Genomic DNA, 24,536 nt, shown 5'->3' with positions numbered 1-24,536 from the left:
TTAAAAAAATATTGTTTCGGGATTACCTTCTTCCGACCTAACGGGATTCCGAACATTCGGGTCCCGACACTTTTTGGGTGTGGGATCAGGAGAAAAAAATATCTCAATTCCTATCGGGACGTAAATCGGATAAGAAGATTACGGTACGGATCCCGACCTGATCCCACCCCTAATTTAACTTAACATAATATGCATCACATTTGAAATTAACAATAACACATAGCAATTTGTTGCTTGACAAGGTAGAAAACAAAATTAACCATTTAAATCAAGTTTACGTAATCTCACCAAATTGAATAGATTTCAAGGTGCCCTGGACAATAAAAGTTGTCAGTAGACACGCCTCATCATAGATGTGATGAAGAGATGACGAGTAAACAAAATGTCGATTGAATTTAATTATCTAGTGTGTGAAATATACTATTTATTTCGCGATAATTTTAGTATATACTGAAAAGCAAAAACTCCTATGAGACGGTTTCAAAGGTCATTTTTATGAAACGGATCTATTATATGGGTCATTCATTAAAAAGTATTATATTTTATGTCAAAAGTATTACTTATTATTATAAATATGGATAGGATTGACCCGTCTCACGAATGAGACTGTCTCACAGGAGTGTTACTCATACTGAAAAGGTGCGTGACAATCACTACGATTTTCACAACAATAATCTGATACAATGAGTTGTAAAAATTACGAGCTGCTTTCATTATTTAATTTAATTTCGTTCGCTTTCATTAAACAATTAAACTACACGTGTACACACATATATAAAAATGTTACCACGCACACTATGGTGCGTGGGATTTATGGGCATCCAAAACAATTTCGATTGCCTTGAAATTTTTGAGGTAGGATCGTCTCGAAAATGTGAATCCAACGATGTATCATACAATACATATTTTCAATTTCGGTGTCCGAAATCGTGAAGTTATCAAAAATAGGGTGAAATGTGCAATTTCCTACCATCTTCACTACTAGGGCACTGGGATTGAAATTGGTATAATATAATACATAGTTGGATTTACATTTTTTGGGACGATCCTACCGTATTTAAAGGCAGTTGGAGTTGTTTCGAGCACGGTTGCCCATGGATCCCATGTAGCCTAGGGTGTGTGATCATTTCTATGTGTGTGTGTGTGTGTGTGTGTACATTAAAAATCAGTATGTGCGTTGCACACTTGCACGTGAGAAACGTACGTTGGAGTACTTATAATTCGAACGAAATTAACACAAAAACTCCCATAAGAAGGTCAAGTGAGTCAATTTGTGAGAAGGATTTCTTATTTGGGTCACCCATGAAAAATTATTAAAATTGAAAGGATCGGTTTTGGGGGTGGTTTTCCTCGACTGTTATTACTGTAGCAATTGACCACCTTCAAATATTCAATATTAATTTAGTTGATGTTAGTCAACTGATACCTTTTTTTTCTCGTGTGTCGACGTTAATTGATCAACAGATTAGTCCAAAAGAGGTTAACTAACAGATTGAACTTAATACTAATGGACTTTGTGTGATTATGGTAAATTGAAGGTAAGATTGTTCAATATTGGTTTATACATATTTGGAGATTTCAAAAACTTTTACGTCGCCCCTTCTCCCACCTCGAAAAGATTCACTCTAGAAGATTTTGATTATTACAATCAACTTGCAATAGCCTACTCAAAGACTAGGACTTACGCACAGTGCCTATACCAGAACTCCTAGAAATACTTCAAGGACACAGTACTTCACGACTGCTCCTTGCTACAACAAGGTTTGCATCACCTCAACTGATCACACTGATACAACCCTGATTGCAACACAACACTTAGCACTTGATTGATCTTCTAATCGCAGAAATTTTCTTATGTTCTTCGACTTTCTTGAACATGATCTTCAGTTAGATTTTCTTTTCTCAATTGATTATGTATGAGTAAACTAAATGTGTTTAGTTTACTTCTGATAGTGAGTGCATACTTGCGAGTGATCTTTCAAGATGTCGGATGGATAAAGTGTCTTGAAGATAGGTATTTATATTTCAACAGATAACGACTCTATTTGAGTTCAAATTATTTCCCTTGGCATGTCTTTTCTGCGACATTCTCTGGTACCATCGTACATCGATGTATTTCTGCTTTCGGCTCTTTTGTCTTGGTATGGAAAACTCTATCCGAAAGTTAGCTCGCTCAGTCTCTGAGTCAGTTGAGTAAGGCATCAGTTGAGCTTTAACATAACTCATTCAGTTTGGCAATTTCTTGAACGATCAGTTTTGTAAATATCAAAACCTTGAAAGTTCCAACACAAATTTATTATTTTTTTAAAAAATATGAGCAGAGTTGACTCGTCTCATGGATAAATATTCGTGAGATCGTCTCGAGACCTATTCCAAAATTAATTAATCAACATTAAAAAATGATAATATTTTTGTAAAATTTTAAAGAAATTTTAATTAGTCATATGAACCAATTTTGATAAAAACACGTTATGTTTTAATCTTTTAAAAGATTTGTACTATTCAATTTTTTCTCATATATGTTCTTGTTGTATCATTTTTTTTGTCATATTTTTTCAACAAATGCTTATATTTTCATATTTTCTTCAATTATTTTTTTTAAGCATTCAATGATCCGCACTTTTTTTTTTTTTTATTTTTATTTACATTGATGTTGACTACTTTTTTCTTAGAGTAACAATCATTGCAATGGGATGTTTATACTTTATAGTTATGATCACTTTAATTTCTTAGACACCTATATATGCTTGATAACATATCAATTTCATATTTTTATATCAATCCACCATCATATAAATTAAAGAACTTGTCATTTATATATAATTTATTAATATTTTTGAAAATAAATCATATTTTTGCTATCTCTTATGACACCATTTTAATATACTAGTTAAATTACTAACGTCATGGTTATCCCCGAATAGTAATATATTTGATTTTCTTAATTATTTATAAATATTCATGGAATAATTTGTGCATCTTTATTTTGAGAGAAATCCATTGAATTTTTAAAGTTCAAATAATACATGTAAATTTCGAAAATAATACATTTAATTTGAAAACATAATACTCATCGTATGAAAAACGATAATTCTTCGCCCCTTCTTACTTTTTGTGTGTCCGAAAGAGTTTATTTTTGTTTTTTTGTTTTTTTTATTTTCTCTCATTGAAATATACACATATAAGATATTTTCAAATTAAATTTATTTATAATGATTTTATAATAAAAATCATCTAACAATAATGAAAATTTGGATTCATAATTATTTTAAATATGATATTAAATTGATAGATGAGTAAATTTCTTGTTCTTTTGATTTCAAAACTACGTTGCTAAAATCATATAGATGCGTTATTTTATTTTAGCAATTATAACTTTTATAAATATCTCATTAACTCATATATATCACTCACGGATCAAACTTTGTTTATTTCTTATTTTGATAATATACAAATGCAATGTTTTAGTTAATAATATTTACAAGAGTTATATTATGTATTTATTCAATTTGAAAAAAATTAATTCTCAATAAATTATAACAATATCTGAAAAGTAAAGAATGTTTTCAGATTTAAAAAACGAGTAAGATATAAGAGACCAATTCAAAACTAAAAAATGATGCAACTTGTTTCTTTTAGTTTTACAATAGACTTATAAGTTTATGCAGATGATTTTTTACTCTATTGTACGTACGAATATACTGACATGTTCTTTATTTTGCTGATTTAATAGATTTTTGAATTTATAATCATTGAGTTTGACAAGAATTTGCATAGAATAAATTACAATTCTAAATAAAATTCCTTGATTGATTTGTTCTGTTTCTTTTTTTTTTTTTTTTTTATGTTTTGTATAGGTTTTACTTATTTCACTTATAAGGTTATGATATAAGATTTATTATGCATCTTAACATGGATAAATTCACTAAAATTTTCATTGATTTATTTGTTAGCTCTTCCAACTGCATAATATTGGTTTTGCCTCTAACTGTGTAATGAATTCGTTTGCTAGAATTTATTTTTCTTGTTTTTGTCAAAACTCGTAACACATCAAACATAAAAATTGAATATTAAGTTAAAGAGACAATGGTTTTTATATATTGCAACCAACACGAATCATCTCTAAAAATAATCATATAATAACTTAAAAATAATATATTGACGACCATATTATCAGGAATCTAAAAAGACAATTCGAATATCAAATTTGTTATAAGTTATAAATGTAAACAACAAAAAATATTAATTGCAAAATATTATTGAGAACCAGCAAGGACCAAGGTACCACAGAGGTCATAGTGAAATTGTTCTCAAGTTACGAGATTTTCGACTTATGCGAACTAATGACATATGAAATTATAATGCCAAAACCTTTTCGTAATTGGGACTTTGGGGTAGCTATTGGATAAACATACACTTATCTTTAGGCTAGAACTTTAGATCTTGTGTTTCTAAACCAGTTGTTTAGAGGTATATAAATACTGACTGAGATGTCAAGCTGAGTATGCATAATATTTTTGTTGCATTGTTATTTGTTGAATTATTATCTGTCATATGATGCATGTTTATCCTGTTATGTGTATATATGAACGAACATGTGTATCATGTTGCCTAATAACCCTTGAGATACTCAGTTACTTAAGGCCGCTCAGCTCTTGTTTCTCGTAACCGTGTGACTCCCATTGGGTACATAGAACAGAGTGTGCGGTTACTCATGACAGTTCTAGTCCAATATCATAATTAATATGTGGGACACCCATTGGATTTTTGGAGCAACGTGCTCATACTGGGGATTGATATAATCTAAGCATGAGTTCCAATGTTTACCAGAGTAGTCATGCTTCTTGCATTGAGTGTAAACATGTGTATCAATAGGTTACGTACTTGGAGATTTCACTCATGCACGTTCATGTTTCTATCACGGACATCACATTCGATGAGACAACTTGCAAGTTGTTCAGGAGATGGATCAACGTTCATTCGATTACCAAGACCTAAGAAGAGATGTTACCGATAGTTTTAGTTTAAGTCTATTTATGTATTTTATTGCAATTCGATTGAGTTATATAATTAATTCTTAAGTTTTCAGTTATATTTCACTATTTATATGTTAATATTTTATTTAAGTTAATTACACGCTTATTAAGTGATTAGTAGTGGATCTAGGTAGGGTAACAAGTAAATTAAAAAAATTAAAAATTAAAAAATTTAAATTAATTTGTAAATGTAAACCATAAAAAAACATTTGCGGCAAAAACAACTATTTAAGAGCATAATTTCTAGCCTTGTTTTTAAAACTATCAATGAGCTTAAAGATAAAGCTAAGTATGGTATAAAAAAAAAACAAACAATGCACAATAATTAATGAGAAAATGCAAAAATAATAATAATAATAATAATAATAATAATAATAATACTAATAATAATAATAATAATAATAATAATAATAATAATAAGGACAACAATTAATAAGGATATCAAAGTAAAAAAAATATTGATGGCAAAAAAATTATTTGGCACATAAGTTCTTGCCTTATTTTTTTTTAAATAATCAATGAAATACACAACAATTAAGAAATGAAAAAAAAACAATATATTAATAAGAAAAACAATTAATATGAGTGTCACCTCATATATATAGATATATCATTTTATGTTGACGTTATTTATTTATTTATTTTTTTGTCAAATATTTGTCACCTCATATATATGGATTAACTGCGCGAAAGGAACCCACAAATACGTCACTTTTCATAAAAAAATTAAAAAGAATCTTTTTGTGAAAAATATGCTACAGAGTACAGATCATGAATTATTTTGCCTCTAATATCATTCATCGACTAAAAAGAAAGTACGCAGAGAGAGGAAATAATTCAACAAATTTCGAATATTGACGATAGTGAAACCTGTTCAGAATAGTCTAATAGACTGTTGAAATCAGGGGCTAAATCAGCAAAGCATTGGTTCAGCAATTAAGAGGCATAAGAGACAACAGTTATGCCATCAAGTTTACCACCTTAATAAGCATATCCGGCTTCTTGAGCTGCTGCAGAAAATGGACTTCACTTTTTCTTGCATGCAGCTCGAACGTGTGAAAATATATCAAGTTTCTTGGCTGCTGCGTCGGGGCTAAGCATGTCTTTCACAGCATCTCCCACAATAGCAGCCTGCGACAACTACGTCTCCAGGTACAACGGGGCGGGGTCTCAAAAACCCGACAAGTAGTATTCGTGGATCAATTATATGTGCACTAAGATATGACTAGCATTTTTTGAGAATTCCCAGGTCCTTCTGGAGGCATTAAAATCTAACACTTGCAATAACGAGCAAAATGCAAATGACAGCACTTGAGCTTCTATACGAGACAAGAGAAATACAATTTATTCTTTATTTTTCAGCCGAGTTCCAGATTCATTCATTATTATTTTTAGTGTTTTTTAGATTAAATCAAACCATACTCAGCAAAGGTCGCAAATTTCATTTGCAGAGACAGTGTAACTTCGAAATTAAAAAGAAATAAAGATTGATCGAAAGGAATGATTTTGTTGTCTTATGTTTTTTCCTAGGCCCTTCCCAATAAGATTAGGATTTAGGACACTGAATTGAAAGGTCATATTCACTTCCACGTAGCCATTTTTGCTGCAGCAAAGGAACCAATCGTTGTTTTCTTTCACCCACGATTCTCACTGAATTAATGTCAATTGACGAGGATCGGACCTAATTCTTTCATCATGTCACGTGGCTGTAAAATCTAATCAACTTTCCAGAAATTAAAAAACAAAAACAAAAAAAGAACTAACCAACACTTCAATATAAAGAATAAAAATGCTAATATTACCTACACAAAATATTTATACATGAAAACTAATCCCAAAAATAACTCAACAACTATCTCCTACACTTTTTTCTACTTCAAAGTGATTACAATCCCAAATAGACTTGCAGCTTCTGCAAAATGAGCGAAAACCTCTAACAAACTTCGGTTTGGCTCAATCTTGAATACGCTTGGATGTACACCTCTTTAGTATTGGGGTCTTGAGAAGAACACTTTTTATGAATCCTTTACCCAGTTTACCCATTGATTGTAGCGAATCAACTAAATTGTCATCTTCCGAAAACTCATCTCTTCGCCGTTTCTGAAATCATATAATTAAGGGTAAAGAGTGATATAATCACATTCATGAGAGACTCAGCAATGAGAATCACGAGGCATACCTTTGAAACGAAGGTGAGACCAATAGCATCGCCTCCCAAAGAATCATACCACAGCTTGAATACATTTGAAAATTCTTTCTGCATGAAGGAAGGTAGAAGAATAGGTCTCAAATTTCAGTATAAACAGTGCATTGATGCCACTCGAATATGTCATTAGCAAATATGTTACTAGCCTCGATGTCTGCTACAAGACATTTAAGTGGTTCAAAGTTCACCATCAGATTATTCTTCAGTTCCTCCGAGTTTCCTTCCATCTCCCGAGGCGAGAAAAGGGGCAGGAAGGTCTTGCTAGCTCTCCCGCATATCACATGCCACCCTGCTCATGCGACAAATTGCGAGATATGTTCCAGTAGAAGGGAAAATGAACAAATCTATAAATTTACGGTATGCATACATAGAGAAGGATTGTGCTGAACATAAACATGTGACCAAGAAAAAAAAAACCTTGCTCGACATCGGACGAAAATAGAAGGTGGTTTGGATAAGGCAGTTTATCCCTGTGAAGAAGAATGACAGCATCGTAGTTGCTCAGAGGTGTGCGGAAAAGACACTGCAGGGGAAAAGATGCGCCATCCTTATTAAATGTTGCACAAAATAAAATATATCATTAAAAATAGTACTTGCCACTTACTTGCCACTGGTATGGATCCATCTGATTCTGCATAATGATTCTGGTTAACAATTTTGAACTGCTGGCCGCATATGCTACCAATCTTCTCAGTTCCTTATACATAAAATATGCATATGTATTAACACCCAAGACAATGACACCCAAAAGTATGGTTAAATAAAGTCTGTAATCAAGAGCTACTCACTGCCGCAGTCGGTCTGTGGCTGGTCCAAGTTTCAGAAGCCTTGTCATATGCAGTAGCCACAAACATAGCTGGACCTGCATTCTGGGACTCCTCTTTTCTAGTCGACATGAAATTCTCCTACACAGCATAAATATGTGATCATGGTTTCAACAAGATGAGTTCCATTGCAGAAAAGGCAATTAAGAAATAAGTAATTATCAATTTAATCAGTTTTTAAGTTGCAACACTTACATTAATTTCTTTGTCATCATCAGGAGTCAAATCACCATTGATGTCAACAATTAATGGAGAAAAACTCCAATCATACTGCGATAATAATCTTAGGAATCTGAAAGTAAAAAATTATTCTTCATGGTGAATATGATCCCCCCAAAAAAATTAACTCGTAAAAAATCAAGCTCAATGGGTCATTGGGGTCATCTGAACTTAAAGTCATCGTAAAATAAAAACTAATACAATCAAGCATCATCTTTGGCTAATCAATGAATGAGAAATGTCAGTGAGTTATAAATATTTCAACTACAGCGTTCATGTTAGGTGCTTAGGTCCATGGGTCTTAAGTAATCAAGATATTGATATTGTCATGGGCCTAAATACATTGGGCCGAAGCTGTTATTTTGGGAAGAGGATTCTAGAAGGAATGACTTGGGGGAGGAGGCAAGGGGAATATATAAATTATATATTAGGGGGGAAATGGTGAGCTTTAGGAGGAAGTTTATTGGCCTTTGCTTGAGTATTACTAGCCTAGAGACTATCTTTGGATAGGGAACAGAGATATCTCTGGTTTTTCATTATTGTAATTCTCTACCATTATTAGTATATATAAATTGTGGTTGCTAACAGTTCACCATATATTCAAACTCAAATAAAACAACCAACAAAGAGCAAGTAGATAAAATGTATCAGTAAAGAACTCTTCTTCAGAACTAAAGCTCTTATCATTTGAAAATGTTTTGTTTACCGATGAATGCACAAGTTTTTTTTTAAGAAAGCAATTTCATAATTGCACCGCCATATACCGATGCAAGAGATCTTGATTTCAGTTAAATCTTACCTTTCTGCCTTAGCGATCCTCCATTTTACTATTTAGCTCAAGCAACTCCCAGAGTCAACTGGGCAAGGGCAATGTTCGACATGAATGCGGAGCAATACGGCTTTCTAGAACATGAAAGACAGGTATATGCCCTTTGAAATCAAAACGGTTTGACTCGTTTCCTCAACAGAATGTGATGTGCTCAAAAAATAATTTTTAACATACAAATTCATCTCTCCTAGGCTGGCTGTCTTCTTATTTTCTTCTTTTTTCTCTTGGACCAAATTTTTTGGATGAAGGTTGCTGCATCCCTCACGTAAAAGTAGAAATGTAACGAAAAATCTTGTTCAAATCATGTTTGATTTTTCTCATTAAGCCCTCACACCCCACTTTGAAAAGAATTATCCATTTTTAGACCACTTTTCCTTTCAAGATCCCACTTTTCTTCTCCACACAAGCAAGAATAAAAACTATGTTTGCATTGTACTTGAGTAAGAGAAGATGAGTGTGAGTCGAGGTGGTGACTATTTAGAATATTATGTCTGCTAACCAATAATATCAGCAGATCCGGTTCAATATTTATAGCTAGAAAATAATTCAAAGGCGAGGATAAGAATTTAGTCTTCGCAATTTAAATAAAAGATGCAACTGCAAATCTTCACCACACTGAACCCACCATGAAAGCAAAATAAATTGACAACCTATCACTTTTTTCACTTCCTTCTGACAACCTACTACTCTATAATAGGATGCAATGCACCAGCATTAAGACAAAAAGATAACATACACAAAGGTATGCAATGATAGAATATCTAGAGATCCACAGCTAACTTAAAACTACATACAATTACCAACAAATAATGAGACTCCACTCTCGTAATCAGACAGTGTGAATCTTTAACATCAGATGGATCATGGAAGTTAAAAACACTGCAGAACACGATGCTATTAAGCTAAAGCCAGACGATCAAATAAATTATCTAATCACCAAAATACGTTTGAAAGAATCAATCAACAAAAACCAGCAATTTAGAAATATATGCTAGTTGCATTAAATGAAGTTTGACTTAGCAAAAAATTTGACAAAAAAAATCAAAACGCCCATCTGAGAGAGGGGGAGGGGGTGCAAGATAAATTAAAAGGACCTGAATCAGAAATTAACCTCAGAAATCCAGTTATTCGTGAGCATGGAGGTCTGAACGGCAAAGGCTTCAAGAAGAGATAGGCTACTAACAGCTCAATTGTCTCTTCTGAAAATGCATTTGAAAAAAGATGTGCAGATATCCAGCGTTTTGCAAGTCTATAAGACAAAGAAAAGTAAGTGTCGAAGTTCAAAATCTATCTTAGTCCAAAGTGTTCAAAAGGGGAAGTATCTCGCAATGAGCCCAAATTCTCACCGAACAACTTGCCCGTATATAGGAAAACGGCCTCGTAAACCATTAATCATGCTAGAATGTTGACTGAGAAGGAAAAGATCTTTATCTGAAGACATAACCACCTTCTTTTGAGCATCACCTGCAAATGAAAAAAAAAAATCATTCTCAACTTCCTACTATACAGAAAGTTACTGCTATGAAATAGGAAGCTGTGTAGGAAATAGAATCTTACTTTTTCTATTGACCAAGCTCAATCCTCTCTCATGCAGTATTTTAAGATGAAATGCATATCCTGACATGAAAACATAAACACCATCTTCTGTAGCTGTACATGAAATCCCAAACTTGTCCTGAAGACTGGAGAGTTGCCCGATTAAATAAAACACATAAACACTGGGGTTTCGACCAAAAAAAAAATGCAAAACCAACCTCTCCGCAATTTTGAGGAGAAATGCTGATTTAGTCTTCTCCCGTGCCTGCTCATCCATTGGCCAGTTTCCAGAACCTTCCAACTATTAAGGAAGTAAGAATAAGTTCTTGAAAATAATAGATAAATAACTAATCGTCTGCTGCTCACCTGAATCAAGACCAAAAGTGATTGTATACAGGTACTGTATTCTTTCTCTAGTTTAACACAGATTCCTTCTTTTTGTGCTAATGGATGCGGAGAGGGAGGAAGGACAGATGTCAACCTAAAAGCTGCAGTATAAGTATAAAGCTAATCATTAAGTGTGATAACAATTCCTTGTGCAGAGCATTTGTGCTGAAACAGACAGGATGACAAAGATCATTTTTTTTCCCAATGAAGAGCTTCTCGACAGCAGGTGTATAATGTATTTGATTAGTACAGATTATTAAATCAAAAGATGTCACAATTAAAAATAACATACATGCATCAATCTCGCACCTCACCATATTATCATTCTTAATGATGAATAATTTGAATTTTAGATAATTGTATGTTTGTACTAGAAAGTTGACCTACAAAATGAACAAAGCACCTTATCCATTATATCCACCCAAGAAACATTTACAATTTCCCAATAACTGTTCATTTTATGTTTTGGTGGTTATAGATAACGGTTTTCTGACATTCTTAGAAGTTGTTTTATTTTCAGAGCTGATTGAGACAGTGGAGCATATCAATTAGAGCTTAGCAGAGATAAGAATTCTACACCTTGACAGGGAATACAGATAACTCTCGTGTGCTTTTCAGAAGCAAACAACAGGAGAATTAGTACACAGAAATCATAAACTTGTCAATAATAAATAAATGTTAGTAAAGCATCTGTCTGATACTTTGGCTTCTTGTGAAGGTAATAACAAAGCAACTAACTAAAATTATTGCAGGATGGTACATTTGCTAAAGAACCAAACATGAAAACGAATGGAAATAATTATCATTGTTGGAAAAATGCGGCTCCTTCCTGTGGTAGCACCATTCTTTACTAAAACTATGTAGGAAGTAAGAAATATCAGGAATGTTAGTATGGTTGGCCAGTCCCCTGCCTGACCTCAGCTGTGGGCATGACAAGGACTGCTCATACCCAACAGCAGACATTTTAACATTCAGTTTAAGCATTGGGTGAAGATTGGGCCATTCTGAATTGCATGCCCACTCAACATATCAGTTTTATTTTCGCTATAACAAATCTGATGTTAGAAAACTAAATAGTTCCTTTCAGTTAAACTCTGCCACCAGTATCTACATTTGTTCTAATAAGTATTGCTTTAAGGCAATAAGTGGTAAATGTGATATAAAGGAAAAACTAGTTCCATAAGTCGATGACTACAGCATCAGCCCAAATTATGCAACAATGCTAGTGTGAGTGAAGGTGGAAGGTATTAAAATTGAGCAACAAACCTGAGTCTAGAGGCTGCACGCTGGATATCCTGAGAGGAATGTCATCAAGGAGGCGCAATTGCTTTGATAGGTCATCAAATGCCTTCAACAGATTCTTAGAAAATGATATAGGATCTGTACTCATGAATCCATATCAGTGGTTAATTTTGTTTGAAAAGAATCTACAGAAAACCACCATTACAGAAACAAATTCATACCTCTATTGCCAACGTTGAGCGCAAAATCAAGTTGGTCTACTAAGGACAATATATTTTGTTTTGGAAGGGAGAGATGCCGCTGCAGAGCATGCTCAGTTATTTCCTTCATAATAAGATGTTTTTCCCAGTCCTCATGCTCCCACACTAATAATTAAGGTTGTGAGTGAGTCGTTATTTCCAAATTACCATTAGGAACAGACAGCAACAAAGTAGAAACCAGTATGGATTCCTGACCTGCAACTTCTGCAATTTTACCATCACGAAACCATCTCAGGGTAACCTTATCCCCCCAGAACTTTCTAAATGCTAGAGCCTATTTCAGTAATCGTAATCGTTCAGAAATTGATCAAAGCTACATAAATACACATAAAATGGGATGAGGAACACGGAAGTAAACAACCTTATCTTTGTCTTCCGAACTAGGACCCACGATTGCCTGTTTGAATGCCTCTTCCACAGAGCTTATTGTGATACCAATAAATAAAGACTCTCCATCCAGCATAGATAAACCCTATAATTAGAAGAAAATATACAAATCCAACAACTCATGACATATACTCCAAGCATTGCTTTGGATAACTATTTGTAGAATCTTACATCTTCAAAATTGCATTCAGAAGCAGTGTTCCTCCACATTACTCGAATCAGCTTAGTTCTCCCCGTTAATGCTTGATCTATGATATTAAATACCTTCTGCTCGTATGCTCTCCAACATTCTTTGTCCAAGCAAAATCCAGGAACATAAATATCATGATTGCCCTTCAAATTTAATCTAAAAACTCCATGTGTCAGACAAGCAGCTAGTACATGAAGTAATAGGCAATTCATATAATCTTATGCATAATGAGAAATCCTAAGTCAAATATTTTTGTGGTAGGTACATAGAATCATCTTCCACTGCTTTATCAACTCGATGAAAAATTATCAGCCAGCACATTTCTGAAAGAAAATACCGACTTTCACCTTTAATAATTCTTCTTTCATCCATCCTCGAAGAAATCCACATAATATTTAATAAAGTTCAATGAATATTGTCTTTTTCACTAACAAGAAGTGTTTGAAGGTATGCAATCATACATTCACAACTTCTTGTCCACTAAAAGCAAAATGTGTTAATATGCCACAAAAGTTTGTTCAATTTCAAATAATATAAAATATTTACCCATCACAGGCATAGGATTTATGTATTGACGGTCATAGCTTTCAATTAATTAAATAAATAAAAATATATTGATTTGTCTCTCTCACAAACAATCACAATTATATACAACTACAATGTACCTTGTGCAGTAGTCATATTTGGCAGGAAAATCAACATCTTTCATAAAGATCTCATCAAAGCCCCCATCTTTACATTTATCAATGCAAGTAATTGCCATAGCAGCCTCATCGCGAAGCTAAAAATAAATACTATTTGTTAATCATCAACGAATAAGTATAATCAATCTGATAACTTCTGGATTGAGATCCATAAAAGAGATTACCTCTTGGAAACCACTCAGCGAGACTCGAAATGCCATATTGTATGTAGCAAATGAATCACAAATGATTACGGGAAATAATTGCAATTGCTTCCATTTTTCCTGTGATTCCAATATAGAATTAGCATACAGCAAACAAGATATTATTAAAAGTGTGGGAATATTCATGTCAACATCGAGTTCAAGATCCTAAACTAAATTCAAGAGAATTGTAAAGGTTAGCTGTAGCATAATAGCATATGATGGGTAGCCGAAGAAAGGGAAACCCATCATGGTTTTCTTTAAACAGATGCCAACTTTACTGGCTGATGAGATATGCACCAAGGTCAAGTTCAAAATATAGCTCACTGAAAGCAAGTTAATAACTGAAACCATTCATTTGGAAATTAGTGGAAACTCGCACTTGGTGGGAAGAGCTAAAAGAATCCGAGAAATGGAAATTATCATAAAGGTAGATAGAACCGAAAGAAACATAAACAATGAGGTGTAGTACCTTGCTTGGAACGTTATCTTCTCCATTGCGCTGAAAGAAGAGTCCGGTGTCCCATAGTTTTGAATTGGCTGAAAACAAGATATAGTTGTTATATTAACAGGAGATAATTTCAATAGGCAACCCATCCTAGTGGTTGTCAATGGTATCACGCTGTAACAACAAGATGAAAACTCTAGATAAGTACAGTCAGCTGTTTGTAGCCAAAAAAAAAAAAGAACAGTTTGGTACAAAAAGTTTATCGAATAAATGAATGGCCTCCCGATCTAGATGTTCCACCCAGTATCTTGAAAAGTCTTGGTGGAATGAAGGAAAACATGACAAGAGTTACCATGGCAAGTTGTCTTGACAAACGGAATGCAGTTAAACTACAGGAAACACTTTACTAATGAATCAAGTAGCATTACTTATAAATGTAGTTAACTACTGAAATGACAACTATGCTTTATCACCCAAAAAAAAGGGAAATGACCATCAACATTGAAAAAGGAGTAATTGAACATCTCAAGGTTCAATAAACACTCAGATGAAGCATTTAAAGGTAAAAGGAAAATTGCTAAAACCGAATTGCCAAGGCATTTTATTATATTGAACATCTCACAGCCTCAGAAATGCATGGCATACCATTCACCAAAGATGAACAGGTGTACAAACCGCTATCATATCCACGAAATATTAAGGGAAATTCACATAACGGAGCATCTCAAACATATATAATTGCCAAACATAATTACCAAACAAGAAGAATTAGTATAATCAATCCAAGCAAGAGGTACTTAATCCAACTAATTTTAGAGTCGTATATTAGCAAAAGATGAGAACAGAACTATAATACTACAACAACATCAAGAATATTCTTTTTAAGATAATTTTGATTCCGGAAACTACCTTGTATCTACAGTGTCAAATATGTGTATAATGCATGAGCCAAAAGTATATTCACACGTACCAATAAAGTCCATGGTGATGCGCAAAATCTGGATTGAACTCATTGTTCTGTTGATGTGATTTTTACCAGACTTTGACACGAGATATGTCATTATCATGGTGATTAGAAATCCACTTAGACAGTCATGGACATACAACGAACTTCGCTTCCGAGCCCAAACCTTGTACATCACACAAATATAATATTTCATGCAAAGGAACATAACTACTATCAAGCAAGCATAAAAATGAATAAAAACACTGTACAGCTCATCGTACTTTCATGAGTACCAATGCTTCTCCCAGTTCCTTCCATCCAATGAAAGTTTTCTTGACGCAATCTGCATTATCTTCAATAAACATGTCCTCCAGAATGCTCATGTTGTAATTTGGGGTAGCTTGTAAATCTTGTGTTATTAAGTTTGCATTTAGTTGAAAAGTTCAACAAAACTCAAAGATGATAAATATAACAACTAATGATATTCAAACCTTGATTCATGGTGCGGATATTGTTCCTCGTCATGTTTAATTTTGATAACTTGAACAAAAATGGTGACGTAGGAATTATTTTCACTGAAAATACAATGTCCCCAGAAAACCTTGCAGCTGATACATTGAAAGACATTTAAGAAAATTAAAGGATAATTATCAACAAAAAGTAGAGGAAATTAAGTATAAAAAATTAAAACCTGGATAAACGACCAATATAGGTTTCCGTGCTTCATTATGAAATGTGGACCATCTAACATCTTGAACTAAAGAAGAACATCTCAAATATTTTTTTATCATGCAAAGATAAAGAAATCTTTTGGCATGGTAACGATGATTGAGATAATCTTTTTCATGAAAACATTCCTGTCATATTAAAAATAAAAGATAAATATTTGATGTAAAGTATTGCTAAAACATGCATTGTACATTACATTATAAAATAGCTGGGTCTCACAACATTTGACACCATATCACAAAACTTAATACAATGGACAAATGCATACTCCACATGTTCATGATTATAACATTAAACCTTGGTGTTAAAGAAACTTGTTGCATGCTAGATTGCTAGTAGCATCTTCTTCATATCAATATAATCATTTATCGAGATCAGTTTTGCACAGCGGAAAACCAAACACAAAACAAGAAGATAACCATATGTGAGTCACAAACGGATCTGTAACAAGTTTTAAGACCCTGAATTCCATTTTTGGATAATTAAAAGAAGGGACATGCAATATTGTTATGAATAAAGATCCATTGGGCTCAGGAAGCTTAAACCAGGAGGGCCCAAGTGAAAGTGGACAAGAAAAGCCCAAGATTGTTAATGTGTATGTTAGGAGATCGCAAAAGAATACACGGGAAGGGGGTGATGATATATAAGATAGTGATGTTGTGTAAACGATATTCAGTTATTATTTTGAAAAGATTACACATGAAGAGTGACTAGCACTTAGCTAGGGAGGAATCTTTGTACAGAGTGTTTTTACTCTGGGGTTTACCATTTTAGCAATACAATCACATCTATTACCTTGTGTTCTTTGTGTTCTTTGCTGTGTTAATCTCTTATTATCGAAAGAACACAACATTGGTCCGACCTGCCGGATCCTTGAGAAGCGCTAAATCACGATGGCCAGCACACGAGCAGAAGCGAAAATCGAAACCATGGAGAGATCAGTGGGTGGGTTACAGGAGACGGTGTTACATATGCAAGGGAGATTGGAGAAGATCGAACAAGCTCTCGACGGGTTTGGGGAATTGAAAGCGATGATGGAACAATTTATCAAGGGACAAGGAAGGGAGACAATCAATATTATCCGGATGGACGAAGTACAAGGAGGAGGAGGAGGGCACGAGAAGGGAGAGAGTGTTGTGGGTGGCGCTGGTAATGAAGGGATGTCGGAGGAGATGAAGACTGCCTTGAAGAAGATTGATCTGCCGGCGTTTGAAGGAGAGGACCCAATGGGTTGGCTGGGGAAGATGGAACAGTATTTTACAGTTCATGAGACACCAGTAGAGTGTCGGCTCAAATTGGCCTACATCTGTATGCACGGTTCCACGGTGCACTGGTACCGTTGGATGAGAACACGGATCCCAAATATGAATTGGGACAGATTCGCTGAAGAAATCATCAAGCGTTATGGTGGGCTTGATGCTAATCCATTTGAGTTGATGGCGTCGTTAAAACAAGAGCAACAATCGGTCGATGCATACATCGAGAAATTTGAGAGGTTGGTGGTCCAGGTAGGCGATGTTCAAGAGGATCAATGTCTGGGTTATTTTTTGAGTGGTCTGCGAGAGGAGATACGCCGGCGGATGATCGTCCACAACCCTCGGACGGTAGATCGCACCATGACGTTGGCGCGAGGTTTGGAGATGGAGTTGTTTGGTGCGGTGGTGGATCGGGGAAGATACAGATCGGGTTATGGCTCAGGCCATGAGCAGAAATCATCTGGAATGGGTTGGGCCTCTCAGGCCCAATTCAATAGCGGCTTCTCAAATAAAAATCCTCTACCGACTTATGGGAATACCAAACCAACAAGCCCAGGCGATTCAGCCGTCCGTAGACCCTTCACCCCAGCACCTCCCGCCGGAGGTTCGCGGCCTATCTACGGCAGAAACAGTGGCGCTGAGCGGAGCGGCAGTGTGGCTAGGGCATCACTGCCTCCGACCCGCGATGGTAAAATAGTTTCTCACCAAGAGTTTCTTCACCGACGTGAAAAGGGACTCTGCTTTAAATGTGGTGAGTCATATCATCCGATGCATGTCTGCACCCATAAAAGCTTGCGAGTTACTATTCTGGCCGAAGAAGAAGGGGAAGCGGATGGGGGTGAGCCGGGGCCTGGAGAAGAAGAGGGTTTGCAGCCGATGGTGGAAGGTGAGACTTGGGTAGGGGTGTTCAAACTTCGGATAAAACCGAAAAAACCGAAAATCCAAACCAGAAAAACCAAACACCGAACCGAACCGAAAACCGAAATTTGAAATTCGGATATAAATGTTAAAACCAAAATTTATTTGGTTTGGTTTCGGATTATATATCTCAAAACCGAACCGACCGAAAAAACCGAAATTTTATTAAATTAATAATTTTATTTATATAATTGTTTATTTTATATATTTTATGAGATGATACCTAGTGAATAAAGAATCATTTTTAATAATTTTTAGTTGATTGTTGTTTATTTAAATCATTTAGACTTTGAATTTAAATATTTTACAAAAAAATCAATAAAAGATAATATATTATATTTTAAAATATATTTATAATATTAATTAAAATAATTATATTAAAACCGAAATAAACGACCGAAATAACCGAACCAATTTAGTAAAAAACCGAACCGAACCGAAGAAAAACGGTTCGGATATCGGATTATATATTTCTAAAACCGAAAACCGAAAAAACCAAAATAAAAAACCGAAAACCGGACCGAACCGACCGATGAACACCCCTAGACTTGGGCAGTAACTTCAAATGTGGAATACAATACCTTGGAGTTGCCATTATATTCAGTCCATGGTATCAATCACCCTCAAACGTTGAAAATGAAGGCGGTTTTAGAAGGTCGAGAGGTGGTTGCGATGGTGGACAGTGGCGCAAGCCATAATTTTGTCTCGAAGGAGCTGGTTAAGGAGTTGGGCCTGGTAGTTGACGAAGGGGTACGATTTGCGGTATGTCTGGGGGATGGGGGTCGTATTGGCTGTCAGGGGTTGTGCAAGAATTTAAACATCGATTTGGGTCAGTGTCAAATGAGGATTGCAGGTTATATTTTCGAATTGGGGGGAATCGACTTAATCCTTGGGGTCGATTGGTTACGTACTCTAGGAGATGTCTTGCTGAATTGGGAGAAAATGCAAATGAAGTTTAGTTGGGGTGGGCGAACTGTGGAGCTACATGGTGATCCGTCACTCAATCGATCCATAGTATCTCTTAAATCAATTGTCAAGACCACAGATGTGGAATTTGGTGGGACAGTGTTGGTAAAATGGAAAAGTGATGCAGATGGGCAGCCTTCTACAGTGGTACCAACACCTAATGGGGCTTTACATCGCCTCCTTGATACTTATGCCGTGGTATTCTGTGAACCCCAGGGACTACCTCCTAACCGCAACCAGGATCATGCAATAATCATACGAGAGGGTTGTGGGCCAATATCAGTCCGCCCTTATCGTTACACTCATCGGCAGAAAGATGAAATCGCGCGTATGGTAAACGAAATGTTGAAGTCCGGTGTAATACAGCCCAGCAATAGCCCGTACTCAAGCCCAGTCATACTGGTAAAAAAGAAGGATGGTAGTTGGAGGTTTTGTGTCGATTATAGAGCCTTGAATGAAATTACAATAGCAGATAAGTACCCGATTCCGGTGATAGAGGAGCTGTTTGATGAGTTACATGGATCGAGACATTTTTCGAAGTTAGACCTCAAATCGGGGTATCATCAAATCAGGGTTCAAGCCAATGATGTACCAAAAACAGCGTTTCGGACGCACGAGGGCCACTATGAATTCCTGGTTATGCCTTTTGGGCTAAAGAATGCCCCTGCCACGTTTCAAGCAACTATGAACGAGGTATTTAGGCCTTACTTACGAAAATTTGTACTTGTATTTTTTGATGACATTTTGATATATAGCCGTGATTGGGACGAGCATTTGGTGCATGTGGAAATTGTGTTGGGAGTCCTGAAGGCCAATGCACTTGTTTTGAATAGAAAGAAGTGTCACTTTGGGTTGCATCAGGTGGGGTATCTAGGGCACATCATCAGTGGCCAAGGGGTTCAAGTGGATCCGGAGAAAATAACGAGTGTTGGTCAATGGCCGAGACCACAAAATGTAAAGTCCTTGCAGGGATTCCTGGGATTGACCGGGTATTACAGAAAATTTATCAGAGACTATGGGAAGTTAGCACGGCCATTAACGGATTTACTAAAGAAAAACCAATTTTGCTGGAACAACAAGGCAGAGGAAGCATTTGAAGGGTTGAAGCAAGTTCTGAGCACTGCTCCAGTACTGCGGATGCCTGACTTTTGCCAAGAGTTTGTGGTGAAGTGTGATGCGTCAGGGACGGGGTTGGGGGCTGTATTAACCCAAGAGGGCAGACCCTTGGCTTACTACAGCAAAGCATTGGCAGAAAGGGCATTAGCTAAGTCAGCATATGAGAGAGAACTCATGGCATTAGTTTTGGCTGTTCAGCATTGGCGCCACTACTTACTGGGCCGCAAATTCGTTGTGATCACGGATCACAAGCCTCTTCGGAGTCTGTTACAGCAACGAATTACGACTCCGGACCAGCAATATTGGTTGGCAAAACTACTGGGATATGAGTTTGAGATCAAACACAGAGCAGGTGCTGAAAATGGAGCAGCAGATGCTTTATCTCGAAGGGAAGATGTTGGGGAACTAGCAGCAGTAACAAAAGCCGAATGGGTGGAGATAGAAGATGTAAAGAAGGTTGTTAGGGAGGATCCAAAGTTAAAAGACATTCTTGATAAAGTGAAGATGGGGACACTGGACAGCAAACATTACTCCATAATCAATGATTGCTTGTTGCATCGAGGCAGAGTAGTTATCCCTCAAACTTCACCTTGGGTTCCTAAATTATTGAATGAATTTCATGCCACGCCTGTGGGAGGCCACTCGGGGGCACTCAGAACATATAAGCGAATTGCCAATAATTTTTTTTGGAAGGGGATGCGTCCGGATGTGAATAAGTTTGTTGCTGAATGTGCAGTTTGCCAGAAACATAAGTATGAGGCCACCTCCCCAGCAGGCTTGTTGCAACCTCTGCACATTCCTGAGGTGATTTGGGAAGACGTGGCCATGGATTTCATCACAGGAATGCCGACGGGTATGATGTAATTTTCGTGGTTATTGATAGACTGTCCAAATATGGACATTTTATGTTGCTGAGACACCCCTACACCGCAAGAACCGTGGCTAATATTTTTACTAAGAATGTGGTGAAGCTACATGGGGTGCCAAAAACAATCGTCAATGACAGAGATCCCGTGTTTCTGAGCTTATTCTGGTCTGAACTTTTTCGAATACAGGGTACTCAACTCAAAATGAGTACCGCGTATCATCCTGAAACGGATGGCCAAAGTGAAGCTTTGAATAAGTGTGTCGAGACGTATTTGCGGTGTTTTTGTTCGGAGCAGCCGAAGCTTTGGTCACAGTGGTTGCATTGGGCAGAATTCTGGTATAACACTTCTTACCAAACTTCGGCCGGATTAAGTCCTTTTGAGGTGGTCTACGGACGCAAACCACCAGCTATAATCCGTTTTCTTCCTGGCGAGACGGTGGTTGCGGCGGTGTCTCAGGCACTTTGGGACAGAGATGAGCTTTTGAGGCAGCTCAAATTCAATCTTGTCAGGGCTCAACAACATATGTCAAACTATGCTAATCAGCATAGGCGGGAGATTCATTTTCAGGTGTTGGATATGGTCTATTTGAAGTTGCGTCCGTACCGCCAAGCCTCAGTTTGTACACGAGTATCTCAGAAGCTGGCAGCAAGGTTTTACGGCCCATTTAAGGTTGTAAAGAAAGTGGGAGAGGTGGCATATCGTTTACAATTACCTGAAGGGTCTAAGGTGCACCCAGTTTTTCATGTTTCATGTTTAAAAAAAGCTATGGGGAAGGAGTCAGGGGAGGCAAGATTGCCTCAGGAGTTGGATTCAGATATGTTAATGACTTTCGAACCAGATTACGTGATCAAAGGGCGGATTAAATTGTTACATGGAGAGCTGACTAAGCAACTACTGGTGAAATGGAAAGGCAGATCGGAAGAGGATGCCACGTGGGAGACCTTAGCTGTTTTCTCCGCGCAGTTTCCTGATTTTCGCCTTGAGGACAAGGCGATTTTTGAGGAAGCCAGAGATGTTATGAATAAAGATCCATTGGGCTCAGGAAGCTTAAACCAGGAGGGCCCAAGTGAAAGTGGACAAGAAAAGCCCAAGATTGTTAATGTGTATGTTAGGAGATCGCAAAAGAATACACGGGAAGGGGGTGATGATATATAAGATAGTGATGTTGTGTAAACGATATTCAGTTATTATTTTGAAGAGATTACACGTGAAGAGTGACTAGCACTTAGCTAGGGAGGAAATCTTTGTACAGAGTGTTTTTACTCTGGGGTTTACCATTTTAGCAATACAATCACATCTATTACCTTGTGTTCTTCGTGTTCTTTGCTGTGTTAATCTCTTATTATCGGAAGAACACAACAAATATCAAATGTTAGTAATTTCACCAAAATAAAAAAATTAGAGATTACAAATTTCACAAAACCTGAACCTGAGAACACCAAGTTTTTAGAATAATGCCAAACCATAAAGACAGAATCATCACATGAAAAGTTCAACAGAATTCTCATTCTATCTCTTCCAAAAAAAAAATCAAAACACATATATTTAATCAACAGTAATGTTTTAATAGATAAAGATAGTCAATGTTCTAACTTTTTAAAACTTCACTACTATATCATTCTTATTTCAAACTTTAAGTTACAAAAAGTACCTACCTTGGGTAACCTGAGAAAAATATCCACAGTCACGTCTGGCCTTGCAATGGATTGAAAGGCATAACTCCCCCCGATTTCTACAGACTCAGGCTTCCTAAACTTAAAGTCTACTTTATCAGCACAAATATCACGCACAAAACCTGATGCAACAGCAGCCGTAACCTACCACAAATAGCATGAATTAAATGAAAGAATATTGCCGAATTCCAGGAAAAAGAAATCACAAAAAGCAGAAAAGTATTTCTAATAAGAAACAAAATCACCAAAAGAAAATATAAAATCACCAAATAAAAAAATTCAAAAATTCGAATTGATGACTGATGATGTTAAAGTTTTGAATAAGGTTCAAAAAGCTCATTTGCTGAATGATGGATTACGCTAGTAACAATTTATTGTGAGAAAGATTTCGTCTTTTTATCTTTTTATATTTTGATCCATGTCATGTACAGTTGTTACAACCAAGCAATTGAGGAATGGTGAGAAGAAAACACCAAGGTAGCGGAATAAACTAATCAACAAAAAACATAACAAATTTTCTAGAAGCTTGGACGGCACATGTGAAATTGACATTGTACGATTGGTCATAAAACACATGCCCCAATTTGTTCACCTTCAGCAGATGTCATGCAAATAAAGCAAATTAATAGTGTAATATAAATAAAGTTTAATATTTTTGTGTCTTGTATTATATCTTGTGCTAATTTATTTAATAAGCTATGGATGGTCATTAGATCAATTGAAAGTCTGCCAACCAAATTAACCAAACTGATTTTACAAAACAATCTTGGTGAATCCTGAAATAATCTGTTTAACTAAATTGATCATGCAATAAATAATAGATTGCACATAAACAGATTCAGATGTTGTCACTATATGTTAGCAACATCTACAATAACATTTTTACTAACATGCATCGTAAATTGATAAAAGCGTAAATAAAATAAACAAACAACCAAATAAATAGAAATTAATATTTAAACAAGAGTATAAGTTATCTAAACAATGAAATCAAATTGTGAAACTAGAGTCTTAAGGCTGGGCTGAGAAGGGTTTAGTTCAAAGCTGCGTCCTTAACAATTCATAACTCAACATTAAAGTTAACGTAAAATCTGGAAACTATTTACCGATTAAAAAACTATCAATTTATTCTCTAAAATTTTCGGCACTTGCTATTTCCAACATTCAACTTATTTTTTCTCTTTTGATTTCTTCAAAGTTCGCAAGTTCATATCTTTCCATTCTCCAATTAGTTCGCAAAATTATTTTTCACAATTTTAAGACACTCTTTTCTCTTGCAACAAACTATCAGTTTCCTAATGGTAGAAGAAGCCGTGAAACTGGAAAGCAAAAATCACACTCTGGAGAACGTACCGGAATATCATTGGGAATTCCAGCTATAGCTTCTTTGATCGAAGAAACAACATCATCGATAATTTTAGTATTGGAAGGAGAGTAGTCGAGCTGCAATTCCTTCAATAGTTCCCTCAACTTCAAATTCCTCGAATCAGTAGAAATTTTCACCGCGTCGGAAGCCATATTTCCGTTCCCAGTCTTTCAGATTCCGTTCGAAATCGCAGAAGTGAGAGCCAATGCTAAGGTTGAAGGAATATATGTAAAACCCTGAGACTCGA

At 35.8% G+C, this 24,536-nt stretch overlaps 1 protein-coding gene across 1 annotated transcript; it reads right to left on the bottom strand.

Annotated features, from left to right (window-relative positions):
- Positions 1-6,791: 6,791 nt before the first annotated feature.
- LOC140886730 (uncharacterized) lies at positions 6,792-24,491 on the bottom strand. Its single transcript, XM_073293489.1, has 26 exons — positions 24,277-24,491; positions 22,906-23,067; positions 16,088-16,253; positions 15,888-16,004; positions 15,678-15,805; positions 15,421-15,580; positions 14,475-14,542; positions 13,985-14,083; positions 13,782-13,897; positions 13,098-13,272; positions 12,901-13,011; positions 12,735-12,813; positions 12,501-12,644; positions 12,304-12,417; positions 11,017-11,138; positions 10,869-10,951; positions 10,672-10,796; positions 10,461-10,578; positions 10,226-10,363; positions 8,262-8,358; positions 8,031-8,147; positions 7,847-7,939; positions 7,660-7,765; positions 7,389-7,531; positions 7,216-7,293; positions 6,792-7,136 (listed from the first exon to the last, which is right to left on the bottom strand). The coding sequence occupies exons 1-26, from the start codon at positions 24,439-24,441 to the stop codon at positions 6,990-6,992; spliced, it is 3,171 nt and encodes a 1,056-aa protein (XP_073149590.1). The 5' UTR covers positions 24,442-24,491; the 3' UTR covers positions 6,792-6,989.
- Positions 24,492-24,536: the final 45 nt, after the last annotated feature.

Source organism: Henckelia pumila, chromosome 3 (genome assembly GCF_033568475.1).
Source record: "Henckelia pumila isolate YLH828 chromosome 3, ASM3356847v2, whole genome shotgun sequence".
NCBI lineage: Eukaryota > Viridiplantae > Streptophyta > Magnoliopsida > Lamiales > Gesneriaceae > Henckelia > Henckelia pumila.
The sequence above is the reverse complement of the archived record's forward strand: the minus strand, read 5'-3'. Positions and strand labels throughout refer to the sequence as shown.

What these genes read in the sequence shown, in the direction of transcription:
- LOC140886730 (XM_073293489.1), bottom strand. Translation starts at nt 24,441, where the DNA reads ATGGCTTCCGACGCGGTGAAAATTTCTACTGATTCGAGGAATTTGAAG. An exon ending in CGTGCAGCCTCTAGACTCAG is followed by an intron (nt 11,139 to 12,303) that starts GTTTGTTGCTCA and finishes CTTATACTGCAG; the next exon opens with CTTTTAGGTTGACATCTGTC. An exon ending in TTCGTCCGATGTCGAGCAAG is followed by an intron (nt 7,532 to 7,659) that starts GTTTTTTTTTTC and finishes TCGCATGAGCAG; the next exon opens with GGTGGCATGTGATATGCGGG.